General features: G+C 39.2%; 3 protein-coding genes across 4 annotated transcripts in view; 2 read left to right on the top strand and 1 right to left on the bottom strand.

The window, feature by feature from the left end:
• Positions 1-2345, top strand: part of LOC5511216 (alkaline phosphatase, tissue-nonspecific isozyme) — a 5559-nt gene extending 3214 nt beyond the window's left edge. The window contains exons 5-6 of the mRNA XM_048727940.1: positions 9-72; positions 592-2345. Coding sequence (XP_048583897.1) covers positions 9-72; positions 592-827 — 300 coding nt within the window. The 3' untranslated portion in view covers positions 828-2345. The remainder of the gene's footprint in view (positions 1-8; positions 73-591) is intronic.
• An 830-nt stretch (positions 2346-3175) lies between these two features.
• On the top strand, positions 3176-23957 carry LOC5511217 (vacuolar protein sorting-associated protein 45). Its single transcript, XM_032380420.2, has 16 exons — positions 3176-3452; positions 4536-4670; positions 4857-4917; positions 5209-5288; positions 5518-5586; positions 7481-7618; positions 8265-8375; positions 8767-8859; positions 9405-9446; positions 9900-10010; positions 12004-12171; positions 13375-13533; positions 20766-20876; positions 21561-21682; positions 22007-22138; positions 22986-23957. The coding sequence occupies exons 1-16, from the start codon at positions 3360-3362 to the stop codon at positions 23089-23091; spliced, it is 1731 nt and encodes a 576-aa protein (XP_032236311.1). The 5' UTR covers positions 3176-3359; the 3' UTR covers positions 23092-23957.
• On the bottom strand, positions 13702-18337 carry LOC116617590 (melanopsin). Of its 2 annotated transcripts, none has more exons than XM_048727266.1 (2): positions 17946-18337; positions 13702-16484 (listed from the first exon to the last, which is right to left on the bottom strand). In XM_048727266.1, the coding sequence occupies exon 2, from the start codon at positions 15549-15551 to the stop codon at positions 14625-14627; it is 927 nt and encodes a 308-aa protein (XP_048583223.1). In that variant the 5' UTR covers positions 15552-16484; positions 17946-18337; the 3' UTR covers positions 13702-14624. The 2 variants fall into 2 exon arrangements, with proteins under 2 accessions (XP_048583223.1, XP_032236313.1); XM_032380422.2 differs by having other exon boundaries at positions 17758-18334.
• Positions 23958-24481: the final 524 nt, after the last annotated feature.

Genomic DNA, 24481 nt, shown 5'->3' with positions numbered 1-24481 from the left:
GTGCTAAGTTTCAACAACAGTCTCTGTATAATGGAAATGATGAGTATGAAAGCCATGGCGGACAGGACGTGGGTAGGTAGTGTTATACTTTAGAGGGGAGGGGATGTGATGATATCTCTGGGGAGGGGAGGGTCTAATGGCATAGATTGTTATGAGAGTCATGGCGGACAATATGTTGGAAGGTGCTGTTATTATTGTGGAGGGGAGGGGGGTGTTGTGATATACCTCGGGAGGGGTGGGAAGGGTCTAATGGAATAGATGGCAATGAGAGTCATGGCATTTAGGACGTGGGTAAGTGGTGTTATACATGTGGGGGTATTCTGGGATGGACAGGAGAGGTATTTTGAGGTATAACTACAGAGGCAGGTTGATATACCCCTGGCATCATATGTGGTGATATACACACAAGGTAAAGCGCGTCTCATTTTGGCCGCCAAAAAGTGGGTCATTTATTTTTTATTAAAGGATCGTTATTTCTTTCCTGTGCGCCTGTTTGTCTCACTGTTTTTGCATGTAAAGAACGCAATAGATTATGTGAAGTAGCGTTGCTCCTTTCACAACTTTCCCAGGACTGACACCTCTTATCTTCAGGTATTTACTCGACTGGTCCCTGGGCCGACCTATTGACGGGCGTGGTCGAACAGAATTACATTTTCCACGTGATGGACCACGCCCTGTGTCTGTCCCAGAGTAAGCAGAGTCAGTGTACGAAGCACGAGGCACGAGGAGGTCCTAAGCCCGCTGGCTCGGGTGCACGAGGGCTCAACAGCGCTGTCTGTCTTCTATTGACTGCTTCTGTGTACATACTCGTATTTTGCTTACTGTAATTTCCTGGAAGATAGACAAAAAGCAAAGCCCATCCTATTGTTTTCCAGGTAACGTAAAATCTGTCATAAAAGAACAAAAAAGGATTGTTTTATACCTTTGAAGTATCTCCATGGGACGTTTATTGTGGCTATATACCAGAGTGATCTAGCCTATGCTTTATAGTTTTGTCTACAAACAAGAGACCTTTGGCCGTTGTGAGGGGGGGGGGGGGTGAACTTACATCACTTGTACTTTTGGAGAGGGGGCTTTTATAATACGATAGCCATAACGTTTGTATCTCTTTTTACTTTAAAACATGCATGTGGAGACGTTCGCATTTAAGACGTAAAACATAGTGTAAGCAGCATACAACATAGTGTAAACGTAAAATATAGTGTAAGCAGCATAAAACATAGTGTAAACGTAAAACATAGTGTAAGCAGCATAAAACATAGTGTAAACGTAAAACATAGTGTAAGCAGCATAAAACATAGTGTAAACGTAAAATATAGTGTAAGCAGCATAAAACATAGTGTAAACGTAAAATATAGTGTAAGCAGCATAAAACATAGTGTAAACGTAAAACATAGTGTAAGCAGCATAAAACATAGTGTAAACGTAAAATATAGTGTAAGCAGCATAAAACATAGTGTAAACGTAAGACATAGTGTAAGCAGCATAAAACATAGTGTAAACGTAAAACATAGTGCAAGCAGCATAAAACATAGTGTAAACGTAAAATATAGTGTAAGCAGCATAAAACATAGTGTAAACGTAAAACATAGTGTAAGCAGCATAAAACATAGTGTAGACGTAAAACATAGTGTAAGCAGCATAAAACATAGTGTAAACGTAAAATATAGTGTAAGCAGCATAAAACATAGTGTAAACGTAAAACATAGTGTAAGCAGCATAAAACATAGTGTAAACGTAAAATATAGTGTAAGCAGCATAAAACATAGTGTAAACGTAAAATATAGTGTAAGCAGCATAAAACATAGTGTAAACGTAAAACAGTGTAAGCAGCATAAAACATAGTGTAAACGTAAAATATAGTGTAAGCAGCATAAAACATAGTGTAAACGCGGATACAGTCCATTTGTTAGAAGAAAATAAATGTATGAGGGACGGGAAGTATTGTCCATTTACCTTCGCCTGCTTGACTATTGCTGACGCGACAAATTGTTAGATTTGTGTGACCTACCAAGGAGCACTGGATCATGAATAAACCACCTATCCAGCCATTGCACCCCTCCCCCATTTTAAATCCTGGATCCGCCCCTTCTTTCCCTCCCATGCCAATGTGTGTGTGTGGAGGAGGTGGGCGGTGAAGGGGGGGGGGTATGCTTGGTGGGTGGGTAGAAAGGGGACCACTACTATAGTCAGGAGTAGAGTTAATATCAACCCATATTCCAGGGTGTAAAGAGCATCGTATATAGTGGAGTCCGGGGGCATTCTCCCCCATACAATGTGTTCCCTTTGATGTATAAACCCATGTTTTCTCCAACTTTGAAAAATAAAATAGCCTGATACTCTTACTACTTCACTATCAATCAATGGCAGTCGTTTACTAAATGTTCCAAAAGAGCCTGGGTCGAGACCTAAAATGCTAAGGCCTTAAGGCCTGGGCCTATTTTAAAATGGCGGCCGGTTAAATTATAGTAATAAATGATAATAATAATAACATAGTTTATAAAAGCCTTTTGCAGTATGACTGAATTACTGGCTATGTGCGCAACTAAAGTAATATTAATAAAAGGTTTGAAATCTAACAGTTTATGTGGAAATTCTCGACGTACACAATTCTAGGGCGACAAAAAAGCGAAGAAAATGATTGAAGCGGACTAATAATGATGTCCTCATAAGGAATTGACCGAGCGTTCTAGAAAAACGACAGTTTTAAAAGAAATTTAAATGATATCTACCTTTCCCTAAATATGTACTTGTCTGTTTTAATGAGTTTAGGACCCCCCCCCCCCCCTCCACCTCGCCCAAACCCTCCGGCCTCCACCCCTCCCCCAAATAAAATCCCGCCTCTTCCCCCCCACCCATTTGAGAACTCCGCCGCCCACAGTTTAACTGTCACCCACACTCAAAATTGCATTGGGGCAAATTTTACGCGCCTCATATTTTATAAATAACTAAAAACTGGATGCAAGAACTAGAACATACACAGGTCTTCTACGAAAAAAACTTCACACCTTGATTTCCAAATAACAAGGTATCAATACAATAGAACGAAATTATGTGGCCGGGTACTATAGCCCAGCCCCATCCTGTATAGTAGCGTTTCTGAGTTGTTTCAGCAATAAAAAGCTTGCGATAAGGCTGCGTGACCCCCACCCCCTACAAAAAATCATTGAAAAAAACGACGGGGTCTGGGGCCCAAAAATCCAAGATGGCGGCCATGTTGTGACAGGCTCACGAATGCCACATTTTTCTCTCCTTTCTCCCGCCCGCTACTTACTTCCAATCTCGACATAAGTCAAATAATCACCTCTACAGTTCTTTCTAATCGTTCAAGTCGATAGTAGAGTCGTTTTATCGGCAAGATGAATGTGATTTTGGCAGTGAAACAGTATGTGACAAAGATGATTGAGGAAAGTGGGGCCGGAATGAAAGTTCTTTTGATGGACAAAGAAACGGTATGTGCGAGATAATGGCTGTTTGTTATGGAAGTCATAACTAGGAATCTTAATTACTTGTAGAAGTATCCCTAACTTGTAATGTTTTATTATTGTTAGCAGTTTTGATGTTGGAATGCGTTTTTAAGCTTATGTTTGATCTTTCTCATTCATTTGATTTTTGGGGTAATGCACTAGTCATTTAAAACCCCAACCCTTATGGTTCCGAAGTGTGGGGTTAAAATGGGGTTTAGGGCACTTTAGAAGCAGAATCTGTCCCAAGGGGGTGGAAGTATTGACTATTTCTGGCTCTTAGACTTGTCCCCACCCAGGAGAGTTGGGGCAAATAAAAATTGGAAACAGCCTTCCACCATCTTGGAAAACGCAGAAGCCATCAGGGGAAGAGATAACTATGTTTTACAGAAAATAATATGAAGTGTAAGAAAGGCAAAATTTATGTTTATACTTGCATTGTACGGTTCAACATACACTTTAAAAAAAAATGTCAGTGAAAACAGCGAATGGCAAATAGAAAATGGTAGTTCCAAGACTGAAAGGTGATTAGAAATAAACTCTTTTATTTGGTCAGTATTATTGATCCATGTTCTCCTGCATTTGGTTGAAATAATAACGAGACGCACGGCACTCTTTGGTGGTGGGACTGCCATTTGCCAATCGCCATTTGCTATTTGCACTGACAATGTTTTTTTTTAAAAGAGGTGTAACAAAAAACATGTTCTAGATGTATAAAAGGCTCATTTCAGATGGCGTGGCACCTCAAATGTACAGTTAGTTCCCCAAGGTGTAGGGGCATTTGACTACAGTTTGTATCCCAAGGGGTTGGGGGCTTTAATTGCATTTGTTCAGGGTTAAAGTCTAATACCCCACCCTTCCCTGTTACCATGGTGTGGGGGTTCCAAATTATAAGTGCATAATTAAAAATGAGAAACAATTAATATTAGAGACATTCAGTCATCATTTCAGAATATTAAAGAAATTAAATTCTGTCTCTCTTTTGCAATTTTGTTAAGTTGTTAGAGAATTTCCTGAACAATTTTGTGGACAGCAGTACTGTAAACTGACTCCTAATGCATCTCTTAACAGACTGGCATCGTTAGTATGGTGTACTCCCAGACTGAAGTTCTACAAAAAGAGGTCTATCTCTTTGAACGAGTGGACACACCAGGTCGTGAGACAATGAAACATCTCAAAGCCATCTGCTTTCTTAGACCTACACCGGTAATGTGTGAATTCTACAGAAATATATTATCATTTTATAATGTCTAAAAAATATATCACTATTCCTATAACAGGAAATTTAGTTAGAATTTGTCTGAGTTGTTTCTCTCTTTTGAAGAGAGAAACAGGAGAGAGATCTCTCCTCTCATTTTCATTAACAATTGGATTTTCCTTTCTTGCTTTTAGGAAAATATTGACCATTTATGTAGTGAGCTGAAGTCACCAAAATATGGTGTTTATTACATATGTGAGTAATGTGTTGCATTGAGCAATAACTATATGATAAATAGCAGTGTGATAGTTACTTTCACTGAAGACTACTACTGTTGCTAACTCAAAACCGAGATATTGTTAAGTGAAAAATCTTGATAACTAGAACGCCTGGCATACTTGGACTATTCTCCTTTTTACTTGGCCATATTTTGCCCTGTGAACTCAAACTTTTTTTCCATTACTTCTCGTATACTTACTTCAATTGCTTATTATTCTTTATTGAGTTACACCAATGGATAAAAAAAATGTGCCCTTTCTAATCCAGATTTTAGCAACTTTGTTCCCAAGGCCAGCATTCGTGCACTGGCAGAAGCAGATGACCAGGAGGTTGTTAGGGAAGTCCAGGTATGTGGTTTAAAAGGCTTGGCAGGCTCTGACACACCTACACAGATTACCTACTTATTCCACAGCTTGTCTTGTAGTTTTTCTACTCATACCACAAACATCAACAGCTTGTCTTGTAGTTTTTCTAGTCATGCTCTTATTTTTAATATATTCTTTTCTTTTCTAGTTCTAATTACTGTTTTTCTAGTCATATTATTATCATTACTAACTGATGTTTTTGTTCTTATAGGAGTATTACGCTGATTACTTTGCCATTAGTCCACATGTTTTCTCCCTGAACTCGCCAGCTAGCATGAAGGTACTGTACATGTTGTATGTTGTTACATTTTATTTTATGTGCTGAGTGTTTCTCTGTTTATCCTTAGCAAGCCTTGTATACATACTTAAGTGTACTTCCATAAATTTTCAGTTTCACAGAGTTATGGTACCATTGAGTTTAGCAAGTAGGATATTGTGTTGGCCTGTTAATTTTTGGTGTTGAGTTTTTGCTTTGAATTAAACATTTAAAATAAACATTTATCCTAAAACATGATGCAAAAATGCAAGACACTAATAATGTCAAAACTCATTACTAAAGTATATAGTGCCAACTCAGCTTTTAAATTTAGCATGCTTGGGCCAGGTAACAGGGGGGGGGGAAGGGCAATGGGACATTGTCTTTCTTAAAAGCAGATGTCAATGTGTGACCCCCCTGTAACTTTGTAATATCCTATCCTTTGTAGGGTGGTGGGACATTGTCTTTCTTAAACGCAGATGTCAATGTGTGACCCCCCTGTAACTATGTAATATCCTATCCTTTGTAGGGGGGTGGGACATTGTCTTTCTTAAAAGCAGATGTAAATGTGTAACCCCCCTGTAACTTTGTAATATCCTATCCTTTGTAGGGGGGTGGGACATTGTCTTTCTTAAAAGTAGATATCAATTTATTTGTGACCCCCCCTGTAACTATTTAATGGCGGAGCCCCTGCAGAGCCCCATAGTCATAGGAAAGTGGTATAGCTATACAATAAAATTCCCGTGGTCACGATTGGATACCTGTTGGGTTTTCCAGTGTCTGTGCCTTGCTCTCCGATTGGTCATAATTGAATGTTGCCAAAGTGAGAATGCGTGCGTACAGAAAAAAAATATTTGATTCGTCACACATGCTACAACAAAGCCAAAGCTTGTACAGTTTAAAAAAAAAACACTGTGAAAATAGACAAATATTAGTTTAGTCTTCTATAGTGAACTCCAAGCCCTAAGGAAATTAAACTTGTAAAAGGCAAAAGCATTCAAGAAACCCTAGCATTACAGGTACGAATTGGGGGTGTTGTTTTCGACTCTAATTGGGAAACCAAAAGGCACCTTAAAGCTTTTAGTATCTTCCTTCACATCACAATAAGATTTTTTAAGTTCAAGGCTTACATAGTAGTGTTTCACAGCTATAAAACGAAAGTTATTTTTTCAACAAAACATTCATCAGTGAACTGCCCTTCCAAATCCATCATTTTTTCCCCTTTGAGAAAGATTTTTTTGACCCCATAACCTTTAGTCTAATCTTGGTGCATTCTTCCCCATGGAAAATAATTTAAAATAGCTCACAAATTATATTTATAAGGAAAGTTCATTTTTTATCCTGAGGGGGGTGCAGGGGTTGGGGGGGCATGAGAATACTGTGGGGGGGGGGGGGGGGGCTAGAGAACATAAATGAACTTTCCCTAGATTACATTCTCTAAAGCTAAACATCATTCAGCAAACATGCTAGGTGATCAAAAAGGAAAAAAAACTTCTAAGAACCCCCAAAAAAGTTATCAGCTGCTTGTGTTGTTGTGATCTCTTTTGAAATGTTAGTTTATAACTCATGATTGAATTATAAAACTTAACAAGCCTTTTATTTTTTGTTCTGTACAGTAAACTTGAATTATACAAATACAATTTAATATTTCTGAAATCACAAGGATTACTCAAACCTAACATTTTGGTATTTTGTAAATCCATCCACTATTTTTTGTTAAATTTTACTCAATGTAAATTGCGCAATGTAAAGTTTTGAATTTAGCTATCTAATCTGTCACACTTGTGGTAGTTTCAGAAATTGTAAATAGCTATTGGACATCTAATCAACAATTGTTGTACTTAATAAATAAGAACAATAAGTTTGGGGATCCGCGTTAGGCAGTGCCTAAATATATCTAGTATCCTTTTCTTTGCAGGGGGGGCAATGGGACATAGACTCTCTTGACAGGTCATGTGAAGGGGTCCTTGCCCTTCTGCTGTCCCTTAAGAAATGTCCGATGATCAGATACCAGCAGTCATCAGAGGTGGCTCACAGACTCGCTGAAAGGATAAGGGTGAGTTGCATATACTGTGGAATCCCATTAAAGAAGGCCAATCACACCGCCATTTTTGCTCCTGCTCAATGCCGAGTCACACAAAACATTTCCATCAGCTAATTCAAGCAAGGATCCAAGATATTTTTAATGGGATATGGTCAATAACATGACAGACTTCAATTGTTATTTTGAAGTTTCCTTGCAAATAATCTGCTGTATAAACAAAAACAAAGCAGTATGAATGGTTGAAGAGTGATTTCACCGTACCTGCAGTGAATATCATAACCTCTACCCTTGAGTGTTTCCCCTGTTCATCAACTGCTACACACACATGTTCACTAATGACAATCACAACATGAGTAACTGAGTAATCAAAAGAGATGAGAGGGCAGGGGGATTGGAGAGATGCACTCTCTCAAACTCTAGAAAAGAGTCAAAGAAGTGTACTAAAAAATAATCAAAGCTAGGGGGGATGAAGTCCCATTTGCCCCGCCTTCTCTACAGCCCCTGTAGAATACTACAGACCATGTTGTATTTACTTCGTTTCTATAAGCCACACCCACAATTTAGTGTCGCCTTACGGTGTGCACCTCACCTCAGAAAAAAATATTAAATACCACATAGGAACCACCAGTAAACAGTTTTGTTGGATTTTTTTTTCCAGCAAAAAATCAATGGGGAAGCCAAGCTGTTTGATTTCCGTAGGCCAGATGTCCCCCCTCTACTGTTGATACTTGACCGACGAGATGACCCAGTGACACCCCTTCTGAACCAGGTACACATTGCAAGCATGCATAATGCCAAGCTCAGATGGTAATGTTTGCAAGCTTACTCTCGGATTGTTTATAGAAAAGCAGAAATGCAAGGGGTAAAAAAACTGTGAAAGATGAAAAAAATCTAGGTGCCAATGAATTTAAAGTTTATATATATTTTTTTGTTTGGTGTAACTTCTTACTCATTAGTATGGGCTGGGACCTAAACATGTATTTTATTGTATGCGTAGTGGACGTACCAAGCAATGGTACAAAAGCTGCTGACCATTGTATTTTTCTTTGTGTGAAGTGGACATACATACCAATCCATGGTACAGTTGTTGACCTTCAAAGGATCTGTCAAAGTAATTTGATAGACATGAGACATAAACATGTATTTTTTTCTGTGTGTAGTGGACATACCAAGCCATGGTACACGAGTTGCTGACCATAAGGAATAACAGAGTGGACCTGTCAAAGTGTCCAGATGTCGCTAGAGACCTACAGGTTTGTCAACTAACCCTGTACCCCTAACACTCTTGACCGAGTGTGTGGGCTGTACAAAGATTTTTGACACAAGAATTTGTTCCAGCTCTGGAGCGAAGCTTTCCGATGGAAAATATTTGAGAATCCATAAGTTCTTGTAAGGCCCAAGCAAGTGGTGACAATGAGATATTCATTGTACAGTGTTTTTAATTAATTTTTTCATTGCAAAGTGTTGCATTTTTTCTGAGTGGGCGTACAGGGATGAGCTGTAATTTCCATGTTTCAAAACTAAAAGCATGTATGGCACCATGGCTATGTCCTTATCAGTTGTTTATAGGTATTTAGTATTATACTCTTCATTAACTGGTCTTTTCATACATCGAGAGCTTTTCTAAGTTCCAATTTTGCCATCAAGTCAAATTAAGTGTTCTGTTGTAAGCACTTTTACACACCTTTGAAGATAAATAATATTTTTTTCTCTGTTTTTGCTCTTTTGACTTTTTTCTAATTAAGTTAGATAAATTTGATTTTTCTCACCTTATTAAAGTGTTCGTCTATGTTTGTAGGAGGTTGTGATGTCTGCTGAACATGATGAGTTTTATCAAAAGGTTTGTGAAGCTGATAAACACCAACATAAAAAGTATAAATAACAAACCTGTAGGCTGGAAAGTATGAGTGAATGCATCACCCCACCACCTATATTTTTTAGATCAGTGTTATGAATTGAATACTTTAAAAAAGTTATTTTTTTTCTCCAAAACTAAGTAATATTCAAGGCTTTTGAGCTGTATCAGTTATAACAGCATTTTTTATGTACACTTCATCATGCTTGCAACAGTTCTTGTAACAAAATGCTAGTCAATAGCTTCAACAGGTTATGGGCCTGATTTAGTCTGAGGTCAAATACAGCCTGTCTTAGAAAGCACGATCCAGAGACTTTGACCTCAACCAAGAATAAGCTTTCCTTGTTCCACGGCTGTACATTGTTTCAAATGCATATAAGCTATTTAACAGTTTTTATTTGATATTGACTATATGATTTGCTGCATGTTTAATTGCAGAACATGTACCTGAATTTTGGTGAAATTGGACAAAATATAAAGACTTTGATGGACGACTTTCAGCAACATGTCAAGAGTAACCAGAAACTGGAGTCCATCTCTGACATGAAGGTAAATGCCACACCCACCACACCTTATACTTTTTGTTACTTGTGAGGTGTGACCCTTAGCCCACCCTAGCCCTTCCTTTTATCCCATGAGAAACTTGTGTCAATATCTTACATGTTAACCATTAGGTGTGACCTGCTAGCTAACCCTTACCCCACCCCAACCCTACCTTGTACCCTACAGTATCAGAAACTTGAATCCTTACCCCACCCCAACCTTACCTTGTACCCTACAGTATCAGAAACTTGAATCCTCTGATGGGGTGGTAGGCTCAACACTGATAATGTACCCTTAACTCGCCCCAACCCTACCTTGTAGCCTACGGTATCAGAGGGTCAGTACGCAGCTCTTACAAGCTGCAATTTGATTGGGCAAAAGAACAATATCCGCACCTCGACACAAAGAACGAGAAGAATGGAGACAAAAGAACTCCTTTGTAGAGCAAAGATAATAGGAGACAAAGCAACTGCGTACTTACTCGTATCAGAAACTTGAATCCTCTGATGGGATGGTAGCCTCAACAATGATAATGTACCCTTAACCCACCCTAGCCCTATCTTGTACCCTACATTATCAGAAACTTGAATCCTCTGATGGGATGGTAGGCGCAACTCTGATAATGTACCCTTAACACACCCCAACCCTATCTTGTACCCTACAGTATCAGAAACTTGAATCCTCTGATAAGATGGTAGGCTCTACACTGATAATGTACCCTTAACACACCCCAACCGTATCTTGTACCCTACAGTATCAGAAACTTGAATCCTCTGATAGGATGGTAGGCTCTACACTGATAATGTACCCTTAACACACCCCAACCCTACCTTGTACCCTACAGTATCAGAAACTCGAATCCTCTGATGGGATGGTAGGCGCAACTCTGATAATGTACCCTTAACACACCCCAACCGTACCTTGTACCCTACAGTATCAGAAACTTGAATCCTTACCCCACCCCAACCTTACCTTGTACCCTACAGTATCAGAAACTTGAATCCTCTGATGGGGCGGTAGGCTCAGCACTGATAATGCACCCTTACCTCAACCCAACCCTATCTTGTACCCTACAGTATCAGAAACTTGAATCCTCTGATGGGGCGGTAGGCTCAGCACTGATAATGCACCCTTACCTCAACCCAACCCTATCTTGTACCCTACAGTATCAGAAACTCGAATCCTCTGATGGGGCGGTAGGCTCAGCACTGATAAAGTACCCTTACCTCAACCCAACCCTATCTTGTACCCTACATTATCAGAAACTTGAATCCTCTGATGGGATGGTAGGCGCAACTCTGATAATGTACCCTTAGCACACCCCAACCCTATCTTGTACCCTACAGTATCAGAAACTTGAATCCTCTGATAAGATGGTAGGCTCTACACTGATAATGTACCCTTAACACACCCCAACCGTATCTTGTACCCTACAGTATCAGAAACTTGAATCCTCTGATGGGGCGGTAGGCTCAGCACTGATAATGCACCCTTAACACACCCCAACCCTACCTTGTAGCCTACAGTATCAGAAACTCGAATCCTCTGATAAGATGGTAGGCTATACACTGATAATGTACCCTTAACACACCCCAACCGTATCTTGTACCCTACAGTATCAGAAACTTGAATCCTCTGATGGGGCGGTAGGCTCAGCACTGATAATGCACCCTTACCTCAACCCAGCCCTACCTTGTACCCATAAGAAACTTGAGTTTACTGATGGGATGGAAGACGCAACATTTTCTCAAATTTCTCCGCTCTAAGCATTGTAGAACACAGCATTGCTTTGTGGGGAAAGGTTGAGTCATGGACAATGAAAGACTCAAGGAGTGTACGATTGTGACATTTAAGCATCGATCATGAGTGCTGCCATCGTTTTAAATCAATTCGCTAGGCAATGAATGCATAGCTGGATGGTACCTCTTTTTGGAATTTGGGTTACCACGCCATTGTCGATTCCTTACCAAATAGTAACAGTGGTGTTTCTTATTATTAGAACTTTGTGGAGAATTACCCCCAATTCAAGAAGATGTCAGGTACCGTCTCCAAACACGTGACCATGGTGAGCGAGCTGTCTCGGCTGGTCAGTGATCGGTGCTTGCTGGATGTCTCAGAAATTGAACAAGAGCTGGCTTGTCAGAATGACCACTCTGCTGCCTTACAGGTAGGAGGTCAGAAACGAGAACAGGCTTGTCAGAATGACCCTTCTGCTGTATGATAGATAGGAGATCATAATAAAGGGCTCGCTTGTCAGAATGACCATTCTGCTGTATGATAGATAGGAGATGATAATTAAGGGCTGGCTTGTCAGAACGATCACTATGCTGCATTACAGGTGAAGGTGAAGGTGTGGTCGAGCTACCAGAAGTAGGGTGCAGAAGAAGGGGTGTGGTAGGTGTTTAGCCTGAGCTAGTGCTGGCGTGACAAACCGGTCATTCCGCAGGGAAATTGACCAAGAGCCCTGGATGGGTTGTAAGGGAGATATAGCTTTGCTAGTCAGGTGTATGGATCACTTTTAGTAGTCTGCTGGGTCACCTTATTCCTTAAGAACTTCCAACAGCTTTAGGCGTTTTGGTTGTTTGGTTGTGACGTAAATTTATGCGTTTTAATCACTAGTCAATAGCTAATGCTATATTCACACCAAAACCAAGTTTAGTTAAACAAGTTTTTTCTTTGCCTGATAACTTGCCAAGTTTCCCATTGTGTTGAATTCTTACTAGCTAAATGATCACTTGGTAACATGTACAGCACAGTCTATTCAGTTTTGTTCTTGGCTCTGTCCACTCTTGGGAGATTGGGATTTAAACCAGTTTAATTAAACTACCTCTAAACTGGTTTAAGTGCTGGTGTGAATGCGGTATAAGACTATCTGCCAAGCACACTTTAAATGTTTGTGTGTTTGTTACTGCCCTTCCATACCAATTTTTAAAAAGTAATTTTATTTTCATCGCCTGGATCGGCTAGTGATTTTAGAACGTTATTCAATATTTTCAGTATTATTATTTCAAGATTTCTCCTCGATATGATAGTAAAGGCTTACTAGGACTAGGACTATAATACAGGCAGGATCACCACCATCCAGGGACAAAGAGGTAGATGGGTGTAGATCACTCTTAACGCCCGAATCGCGTGACGCGTGGTTTCGTAGGCTATGAAACTATGCAAATAAGATCTCAGTAGTGAATTAGTAGTGAATTAAATCCGCTTCGATGAATTTCGATCCATCCTTCTATAAACTCAGCGCAGTTCTATTTCTCAAGTATTAAATAACACGGGATTTTTTTTTAATATGCCAGTTTTAATATTCAAACTCAAGTTAGATCTACAGACTTGAATTTCTAATGCACATATTTGCTACCCTCAACAGAACATCCGCCGACTGATGGCTAACGATAAGGTGTCGGAGCTGGACTTGCTTAGAGTGGTCATGATCTACGCATTACGATACGAGAGGCATACGAACAACGATGTCTCGACCCTGGTCAACATGCTTGCCCGACGGGGGGTTGGAGAACAATACAAACGGGTAAGTGGTCATTGTGTAAGAGACAGAGAGGGAGAGAGAGAGAGGGGGGGGGTACAGGAGACACCAACAAAAGTAACGTGTCGATCGGTCAACATGCTCGCCCGACGGGGGGTGGGAGAGCAATACAAACGGGTTAGTGGGGGGGGGCGGTAGTACGAACGAACGATGTGAAGATACACATGTTTTATTCTCACCTTAACTTTAATATCAATTCAAACATCCATTGCAAACCCCGTTATTCATTCTACCTCTTTCTACCCCATCCCATTTACCCGCACACCAGTTTACACACACATTTCATGCAAATATTGTTTATTCTATCTGATTTAAATCTAGTCAGTCTGTTTCCCTGCATCCGTCAGACTTGCTTAGAGTGGTCATGATCTACGCATTACGATACGAGAGGCATACGAACAACGATGTCTCGATCCTGATCAGACCAATAGCAATCGGTGCTACACAAGCGTTGAAGAAAGAACTATTTAAAATTTCCGTAAACAGTTCTTATCCTTTTTAGAACCAATATTTTCCGAAGGTCCACTGTTATCATCCAAAGTTAGTCGTAATATTGAATACTAGAGTTTTTGTGCCGTTTTGTTTTTGTCTACCGTTCACTGATAATCAGCAGTAAACTCATTGTCACCGAAGATCCAGGTGGTATGAAGCTCTAAAAGGTAGTATATGAAAACGTCTGCCGCTCGACGTGAGTCGGTAGTTAATTGTTTTTGTAACTTTTTTTTGTCGACGGTCCACCGATAATCTGCATTAAGTTCATTGTCAGATCCGGTGCAATATAGCTCTACAGAGTAGCTTGGGAAAATGTTCGCCCGCCCGTCGGTAAAACATTAAGAAAGTAATAAAAGAGTTTATTCAAGGATAGTGCTCGCACCCTCAATGGTGTTTTCTGAGTTTAGTTAAAGTGCTCACTTCTTTAAAGATGGTGTCAAATATCGTAAGATGGTTTACTTTATCAAGGATCTCGCTTGAAGTCTCTCTTGAAGAACGTGAGTAAGAAAGGTTGTTAAGCGACGATAAGTACTGTAAAGAAATTCTTTTAAACATGGTGGACTTGGTAAGAGTTATCAAACTCTTCATTTTTTCAAAGATGCTCTCAGACTTCCATAGAAATCTTGCTTGAAGAACGTGAGCAAGAGAGGGTTGCAAAGCGACGAAAAGTACCGGAAAAACATGGTGGACTTGATGAGAATGTTCATGGTGCCTGGCGTGAACCTGATGGAGTGGTATTCCTGGAGGTCGATAATTATGGCCAGGAAAAAGTACAAGAAGGTACCTAGTATGAAAATGACTATCATGGCCAGGAAGACCGCGAGGACTTTCTTCTCGCTGGCTTCCCGGCGCAGCTGGTGACGCGACGCGTCCGCAACCGTTAGTGACGTCATGGCGAACTCTCTGGACTTTCGGTTGTGCTGTCGGATGTAACGGAATATGGCGATGTATATGATGGTGATGATAATTAGCGGGATGATGACAACGATGCCAAAGGAAATGATGTCGTAGATTATTTCTATCAGGATAATCGTGTCCTCGCTGATGGTCTCATCTTTGATCCAGATGAGCTGCACGAGGGACGCTGCCAGGGAGAAAACCCACATGGACGCGATAACTAGCCGCGATTTCCCGCGCGTTACCCGCGACCTGTACTCGAAGGGACGCGTGATGCGAACGTACCGCTCCAGTGTGAGTACCGTTAAGTGTGACACCGTGGAGAAGCCCAGAAACCTCATACACATATCCATGGAGATGCACACGTCCAGCTGCAGAGTCAAGATGCAGGCGATGTTGGCCGGGATGGCCAGGAGGCCGGTCGAGAGGTCGCTCACGGCCAGGCTGGCTAGGAAGGAGTTGCTCACTGTACGGAGCTCTCTGTTACGGTAGAAGAGCTGTAGAACTGTGGCATTTGCCAGCACCAGTGCTAACCCAAGGATGCCGTAAATGATAGGGGTGACGAGGGATATCGGGGGTAAGCTGGTGTTGGTATCGTTGCTATGTATCGACATTATGAGTTCCAGGAGTTCTGGTATCTAAAATATCAATTCTCTTAATTTACCTCAGGGACAAATTAGGATCGTCTAGTGATAATTGCCGACCACGAAATTGTAGAGTTTGCGACTAAAGATAGTTTGTTAAGTTGTTGGTTCATGGATGGTATGTCCAGTCTTCTAATATTTTCTCTCATATCCAGTCTTTTAAATCTTTTATCTTATTTACAGTCTTCTAAATCTTTTATTTTATAAATATGTTCTCTTGTCCTCAGTCTTTTTCTAATTCATTTTTCTTATCTGCACTCTTCTACTATTTTTTGTCTCTTGTCTACAGTCTTCTACTTTTTTTCTCTTATCTGCAGTCTTCTTTTAAACCTTTTTTTTAAAGGATCTGCCGTCTTCTAAATCTTTCCTCTTCAAAGCAAATTTTAAACACCTTGCAGTGGCTAGGAGGTTTTGTGGTAGGATATGGAATGAGTTTGACATTGATGGCACAAGGAACCGAAATTTTTCCTTGAAGATATCACGAAAAACAACCTAAAGAGTTGACTTTCGAGAGACTATCGAGTTGCCACAATATTTGTTACGCGGAACGTGAATTCGGTAGCTTGAATTACCTTACAGGTTGAAATTTTCACGAAGGCTCTTTCAATTGCGTTCTTAATCCATCATACAAATCTCAATTAGATGTTAAACCCGCTCTTTATACCGAACTGTAGAAGCAAGTTTCTTCGTTGAGAAGTCCCTCGTAATCCGCTTTGCATCAAGTTTACCGGTGTTGAGTGATTCTAAAGCGTGAAACTTTCCACTCCTGTTCCCAGTCAACTCCTGTCGCGTCTTCTCACTTCTTTAATTGTTACTGGGATTATGTTGCTGGTTGGTCAATGGATAAAAAAAGCGTCGGTGTACTTTGAAGTTTTCCGCGTCTAACTCTTTACGGCCACCAACCTGCCAAATCAGAATAACAAAAACAAAAGTTACAATTTGATAAATAAAACACACGCTTCCTTGAGAATCGGCCCTTTCTAACGTGCGGCACGTCCTGTATAGATGTAGCCACACACAAACATTGTCTTGTATTCGAATCAGTTGTTATTTTTCGAATTTTTTACTATTGGAGATAAATCTTAGCTTTTCCTGTGTCTTTCTGACTATACCTGTACAAGTTTGCTTTTCCAGGTAATCTCAATTCTACAATAGCTTTACCAACTTTCCGCTGAAGTTGGAATTTCTGGTGCTTCCAAAGTGACGTTGGAGCAAATTTTTTTTGTGAAAGATATAGTTTTAAGGTGGCGCGCCGAGGTTGTTTTGGCTTAAACAGCTTTTACTAAGTTCCCTATATTAGACTCATTTTCGGCTCGATTTTCGTGAATTTTTCAGATTTTATTAATACATCTATGCTTTGTCAGATCCCGCAAGATTCACACTTGTTTGAAATCAAATTATATTTTTTCATGCAAGGTAAATGGAAGCAATTTTTTTATATTAAAATATAAATATCGAAATCTGCGCGGTGAATTTTTTTCTAAATGATTTTTTTTCTAAATTCACAGTAACACCTAACAATACTCCAGCTTAAAGCACACGAATTTTTGGCTTAAACTGACCTGTCAAACTTCGCGATTGATGAATCTTTATTTTACGCCAAAATTATCCTCGCAATCTTTGAAAAAATAAATGCACTCTTGCCTACAAAGATCCATCCCCGAATTTACGCCCCCTGCTAAGTCCACACCCTAACGCAACTTGTGTGAGAGGGACAAGAGGACCAGTGTTGCACAATAATAAATTCCAGATGGTCAATTCGAGAGTATTTTTATTAAGATAATTTGAAAACTAAAGAATTTATTCCTTTTCAACATTTGAGCCCAAGCCGCGCCTCTTCTAAACTATTATCCGACGCTATGGCTAAAATAGGCCATAAATTCATCGCGCAGATTTCGAGATTTTTATTTGAATATAAAAATATTGCTTCCTTTTAACTTGCATGACAAAAAATAATTTGATTTCCAAGAAGAGTAAATCTAGCGAAATCTGATAAAGCATAGATGTATTAATAAAATCTGAAAAATTTACGAAAATCGCGCCGAAAATGAGTCTTCTGTAGGGAACATAGTATATAAGCCGTTTAGCCAAAACAACCTCGGCGCGCCACCTTAAAAGGCTCTCTCGCTCCCAACGAGCTAATTAATTTTCGGCTTTTTAAAATAATTCACTCTACCTTTTAGTTTCGATCTTCTTTTTTTGTCTCTCTTTGTCCTGAAGGTAGAGCTACTCAGCACGTTTCCTTTTTCCTCTTAATTAAAATGCAACTGTTGATAATCCTAGCTTGGAGACTTTATCTTAGGTGTGCTGCATAGATTGGCTCTGTTTGGCTTGTCACACTTGTTTTTACCAAGACATATCTACCTCAACATGTCGGTTAGGTGCCCGGCCTTGCGAGTCTGCCCTGTCGGGTCTGGGTACGCGATGTTATATCGCGGCGTAAATTACGAAATGTTTGCGCGGGAAGTCAATAAGAGGAAGACGGTCGTAACTACACCTTAATTTAACGTGTCATAATAAAGAGCCGCCTCTGCGTACAGCGACGATAAAAGACAGTGAAATCACTTCCGATTATTTCCTATGTAAAAAAAGTAATTGCCATCACATGATTTTCACTCTCGCTCGTGTTTTCTTAGTATTATATTGTAGTTTCAGTACGTTTTAATCTGCACAATATGCATGCAATCTGTGTAAATGTTGACAGCATTTACAATTCGCGGATCGCACAGATTTGCCAATATTTTTTTTTCTGATGTTTACAAAGCGTGGAACGGGATACCAAAGGTTTTCCAGGAGCGTTGCTACAGACAATGTTGATTGATAGAAGTAAAAAATGTCATAAATGTCCGTATTTTCTTAAGGGTGTGAAGTGAAATATCGTCTGTCAATTTGAAGGTAAATATTAAAAAAGCGTAAGTTTCTTTCCGATTCACTTTTTGCGATTTTCTTGTTACTCTATGTGAGAACCCATTGTAGTTATTTAAGAAAGAAAAAATAAATCATAATCATTAATAAAGAAAATCATAACTCTTATTTAACATCTTTCGTCCAGGAAATTGCATCGTAAAAGTAATCAGATATGACCAGAAACAAATAAACTTTTGTGTTAGGATTTTACTATACAAGTCGCTCGATGTGTTGGTTCAAAACCTATAACTCTTTGCGCTCCTATTCGATAATATTCAGAGATGTTCCCGGGTATTTTTTTTTCCTTTTTAAAACTCTTGCATTAATTCATTCTTCATCGAATAAATTTAGCTTCAACTCTATTCAAACAGAATACAAATTTAAACCCCAATCCATACAACATACACGTTCTCTCGTGAATTTTTAAATTTGTCTATATAATTCTTCGTAAGAAAGGAAAAAAAAAAGAAGTTAATTTTTTTTCCTCTCTGGCTTCATGGCCGTTTCCTGGAGACTCAGAACTCCCTTAATGTTATTTCTGATGTTTTGTTTTTTTATTACCCGGCAAATCCCAATCAATGTCCCAATTGATTATTATTTAAAATTTGTTGACAAGCTCTTTTCCCCCATCTTTATTCATTCCATGTAGGTAATCTCCATATTTCATTCAATTCATTTTACTTTTTCGTAATTAGATTCCACCCAAGAACTTTGATTTTTAGATTATTTTGTAACCTGTTTATGCAAAATACAGTTTAGAATCTTGTTTGTAATGTTACATGGCTGGGAAGTAACAGCCCATTTCCTATTTCAACTTTTTTGGTCAAGTGCATCATTGACAAGGATTACCAAAATCAGTTTTCGTGTATTTAGCAAAAAGGGAATATTACCTAATTCTTATTCCTCTGATGTTAACGAATTATCCATTTAGCAATGATTTTAATACATCCAAAAGTTGGATTGTTTCGTCAATGATGGGACAAAGCTTTCAATTAAGGTTGACTATAAGAAAATGGAAAATGATGAATGCCAAAAACCACTGGTTAGGTAAAACAAGTCTTGTATCTTTTAATGACATTCAGTGAGGCTAATTTAAGTTTGTAGCGAGGTCCTTGTAATGAACGAACGAATTTTAAATACAAGGAAACATTATTGGCCAAACTTTGTTCCATTTTCCATTCTCTTATCGTCAAACTTTTTTTAAATAGGTGAATTCTGCATTGTTCACGAAGTCTATTTTTTGCTTAAAAAGAATACGTGGAATATATGCGAAGTTAAATAACAAATAAACAAAGCGAAGCTACAAGATTGGCGGTGTTGACAATAGTCGTATTTTTTGAAGAATAAAACAAAAAAGCGAGCAATAAAATTGAGATTATTTGTAGTACGTTATTGTTGCCTTGATAATCCAGGTAACTTTTCTTAAAAAATACTTTGGAAAAATTTCAGGTGGTCCAGTGTCAATAAAATTTAAAGAAGTTAATATTATATGACTCGTTTTTATAGTCTCCAAAAACTATAGAAAAGCCTAGAATCTTATTACTACCATGGCGAATAAGGATAGCCATACACGTTCCCGTCCTCGCTAGACCGTGAAACTTGGAATTTTCACGTTGTGTTCCATTTCAGAGTGCATTTTACGTCTGGCCCTTTGAATTCTCAATTGTTTTCTGGCGTCGCCGTACGCGTTGCCGTCGACGAAACACTAGGGACCTTAAGCAACGACGACGGCAAAAACAATGGGATTTGATTCAGAATTCAATAGCAGCACGTTAAAATGCATTCTGTCTGATACATTTCAGCCGTTTTCCATAAAACCACAACGGGTGAAAACTCCAACTTTCACGCCGTGTAAACTCCCCTAACTACGTTCGCTGCTATAGAAAAAATGTCCTTAGTTTATTTTTATCTATCTCTGACAATAATGTTTCGCTTATTCCATTGCAATTAAATTTTATTTGATCGCCAAGCGCGAACACATCATTTTCGATCTCGTTGTTCTAGCCGTCGCCGTCGTTCTTCCTTAAGGTCCCTACTAGGAAATTTTGTACGCTCGTATGAGCCAATTCAATTGCCGGTGATCGCCAGCAAATTTTATCACCAGTATCGGACGAACTAGACGTCTAGATATCGGCAAATTCGGGCAGCAGACAGCAACAGCAAGGCGTACAATATCGCCTAGTGTGTCAAGGCTTCGTATTACTTTTCTATTATGCGATGTAGCTGGCTTCGATTTGATTTAATGATTTACGCCGTCGATTCGTCATCACATTGCAGCTTGTCCCGGCTATTGTACAGTACGCCGGACGAAGTGTCCGGGGCAGCGACCTGTTTGGACAGAACAAGACGCCCCTCTCACTGACACGCAAGATTCTCAAAGGGCTAAAGGTATTGTACAGCAGTGCAACCTTAATTTAACGACACACCGTTTTCAATAAGGACTGCTTATTTTCAGTTGAGGCTGGGCCGTTCTTATTTTTTGAGCATTTTAAGGCTGAAAATGATCTTAAGGATGTTCTTAACTTTAAGTGTATTTAAAATACAATACTCAATAAATTATTAATTACACAAATGATCAATTGCAATAATATCTAAGGTTGTTATTATGAACACAACTTGGTTCTGCATTTAAGAACGCATCACATTAACAAATTTTGCTGTCTGAGCCTCGACGTGTTCTTAGCATGTTCTTACAATTTGGTCAAACTCAAGCCTGGACGTTCTTATAAAAAAGGAGTTTACTTGAGATATAGCAATATTTTCGGTATAAAGATAATCGACATAACAAGTCTCTTGGTATTATAACGATGCTCAATATAGCGATATTCGGTCTACAATATTTATTTCTTATCTTCTCGTTTTCAATCAATTTTTGGAAGATAAATTATGAGAACAAATCTGAGAGTTACCATCTAAAATTAAAATGTATTCCTTTATTGACCGAACTCAATCGAAAATATTGCAACAATTCCACCAAATCAGCCGATGGAAATGGATGCTTTCTCCCACTTGGTATTTTGCTAGGATGACGAAATGGCGGCTGAAAGAGACTCTTTGATTTCCGTCTTTTAGGGAGTTGAAAACATCTACACTCAGCATGCGCCTCTGCTGTCTGAGACCATTGATGGCCTGATCAAAGGCAGACTAAAAGATGCCCAGTTCCCCTATATGGGCCACGCCCAGTTAAGAGACAGGTACGTTGGAACGTCCTTCACGTGCCGGTAGAGGTGCCTAATACCTCTTTATGGGACATGCCCAGTTAAAAGCGGCTATGTGGGAACTTCTTTCAAGAAAGTAACTAATCAAGATACCATTCATTAGGGCCCTAGTATTGAACACTATGGAACCCCATTTCAATTTTTGGGCCCTAGTATTAAACGTTGGGGTATCTTACAAAGGTTCTTATGGTCCTAGTGTTACACCTTGGGGTTTGTTGTAGTGATTTAGAAATTTTGTCTTTTGTGTTACAAGGACTCCCTTGTCCTTGTATATTCTAAGTTCTTTCGTCTGTTCTTTAGGCCCCAAGACATCATCGTATTTATTGTTGGCGGAGCTACGTATGAAGAGGCTCAAGCAGTGTACAACATCAACAAGACTCAGCCTGGAATTAAGGTCATCCTAGGCGGAACTACCATTCACAACTGCAGAAGGTAAGGCGGATAGGTGGATGCAATATTACATTCCGACGCGCGCTACCGTGACCTCAAATACAAAGGAAGTAAGTCAATCAGCATTCGAAAATCGCAATTAATTGACACGAGCGTTATAAATAGGATTTTGTCGTGTTCCAAGGTATAGCTTGTACCGTATCACATTTTCTTGTCTCATCATCTGTAAAGTGTATCTTGCTATACGCCGTATCACATTTCCTTGTCTCGTCAGTTTTCTGAAAAGTGAATCTTGCTATACACCGTATCACATTTCCTTCTCTCATCAGGTTTCTGTAAATTGAATCTTGCTATACACCGTATCACATTTCCTTCTCTCATCAGTTTTCTGTAAAGTGTATCTTACTATACACCGTATCACATTTCCTTCCCTCATCAGTTTTCTGTAAACTGTATCTTGCTATACACCGTATCACATTTCCTTCTATCATCAGTTTTCTGTAAAGTGTATCTTGCTATACACCGTATCACATTTGCCTGTCTCATCAGTTTTCTGTAAAGTGTATCTTGTTTTACACCGTATCACATTTCTTTCTCTCGTCAGTTTTCTGTAAGGTGTATCTTGCTATACACCGTATCACATTTCCTTCTATCATCAGTTTTCTGTAAAGTGTATCTTACTATACACCGTATCACATTTCCTTCCCTCATCAGTTTTCTGTAAACTGTATCTTGCTATACACCGTATCACATTTCTTTCTTTCATCAGTTTTTCTGTAAAGTGTAACTTCTGTAAGGTGTATCTTGCTATACACCGTACCACACTTGTCTCATTAGTTTTACAAGTGTATCTTGCTATACACGGTATCGCATTTCCTTCTCTCATCAGTTTCCTGGAAGAGGTTGTATCTGCCACAAGTCACGCCGCCAGCACCCGCGCCAGACCACCGAGCGGGCCCTATAGTAGGTCCACTGTGTCGTCATCCTTCTTCTAAACCCAGGCTAGTGAAAAACAACGAGACAGGCACACTATTTTAGCGTTTATTTCCTTCTTCTAAACCCAGGCTAGTGAAAAACAACGAGACAGGCACACTATTTTAGCGTTTATTTTCTTCTTATGAATCCAGGCTGGTAAAAATATTCAAAGTAATTATTGGTGTTGAATAACGAGACAGACACACTATAGTAGGTATCATCATCTTCTTATGAATCCAGGCTGGTAAAAAACAATGGGACAGTGGGACAATGAGAATATTGCGCCTATTATCTCCTTCTTATGAAGGAGGGCTCAAGGTAACCATTTTATTCTATCAAGAACAATGACACAGACACTAGTGCTATAGTGAGCGGATGATCCTGTATCGTACCAAGAACTACAAGATAGTCACGCTAGTCGATTATCCACAGCTAGTAATTCGCATCAAAAGCCAGGTAGAGGGTGTAAAAGAGTTTTAAAGATTACAGTCATTCAATGTTTCTAATGCCGGGGATCAAAATAAACTAAAAAAATTGCTGTTTAGATAGATACAAGTAAGCCGGAGAAAGCTCTTCTAGATTGATTTGATTGTATATATACAAAATAAAGATAATTGCAATACAAAGTACTTTTGAATCTAGATAAACTGTACTTAGATAAAGAAGGATCAAACCAGGAGAGCTTTTTCCTAGCATGCCATGTACCAGATTAGGTAGGTGCTTCACGATGATTCTTTGAAGTGTCACGGCCGGTATGGATACCAAGAGAACGGCAGAGGGAATCATACGTGAAGTATCAATTAAAAATTAAAAAGGTTTCAGTCGTATGCATGCAAGATTGTTTATAGCTCACGAATAATTAGAGAAAAAAGTATATTTAAGCAAATTACCCGTCTGATATGTCTCACTAACTGGATGTCTCCCATCACTCCCAGATCATTATGCACCAGCATATCATATCTTTGCATATAATTTAATCGGCTCTGTTGGTCCTAGAAAAATGTCAAGAAGGAGAGCTGTAACAGGCATTGAAATATTGTGTGTGTGTGGGGGAGGGCACGATACAGAAACATTAAAAAAATATTGAGGGCACAGCCACGCCCTTCTGGTTTTAAAATATATTTTCATATATTTTTTGAAAATACTTGGGGTTATATGCCCCCAGTGCCCCAACCCTTGCCTAGACCCTAGGAGAAAGCGTCCATTCCTGTCGGCTGATTATAGGAACCTGTTGCAATATTTTCAATTTAATTGAAAAATAAAACTTTGTTTTTAGATGGTTATTTTGAGAGTTTGCTTCGATCCCTGGCCATTAGATTTTACCCTTTTTGTTTAATTTATTTTTAATCGTTAAAAAAAGAATGATTTGTTTTTGGCAAAGTCAAATGTAAGCAAACTAGACGACAAGGT

The sequence above is a fragment of the Nematostella vectensis genome, chromosome 5 (genome assembly GCF_932526225.1).
Source record: "Nematostella vectensis chromosome 5, jaNemVect1.1, whole genome shotgun sequence".
Lineage (NCBI taxonomy): Eukaryota > Metazoa > Cnidaria > Anthozoa > Actiniaria > Edwardsiidae > Nematostella > Nematostella vectensis.
The sequence above is the reverse complement of the archived record's forward strand: the minus strand, read 5'-3'. Positions and strand labels throughout refer to the sequence as shown.

What these genes read in the sequence shown, in the direction of transcription:
- LOC116617590 (XM_048727266.1), bottom strand. Translation starts at nt 15,551, where the DNA reads ATGTCGATACATAGCAACGATACCAACACCAGCTTACCCCCGATATCC.
- LOC5511217 (XM_032380420.2), top strand. Translation starts at nt 3,360, where the DNA reads ATGAATGTGATTTTGGCAGTGAAACAGTATGTGACAAAGATGATTGAG. An exon ending in TTTTGATGGACAAAGAAACG is followed by an intron (nt 3,453 to 4,535) that starts GTATGTGCGAGA and finishes ATCTCTTAACAG; the next exon opens with ACTGGCATCGTTAGTATGGT. An exon ending in GCTTTCTTAGACCTACACCG is followed by an intron (nt 4,671 to 4,856) that starts GTAATGTGTGAA and finishes TCTTGCTTTTAG; the next exon opens with GAAAATATTGACCATTTATG.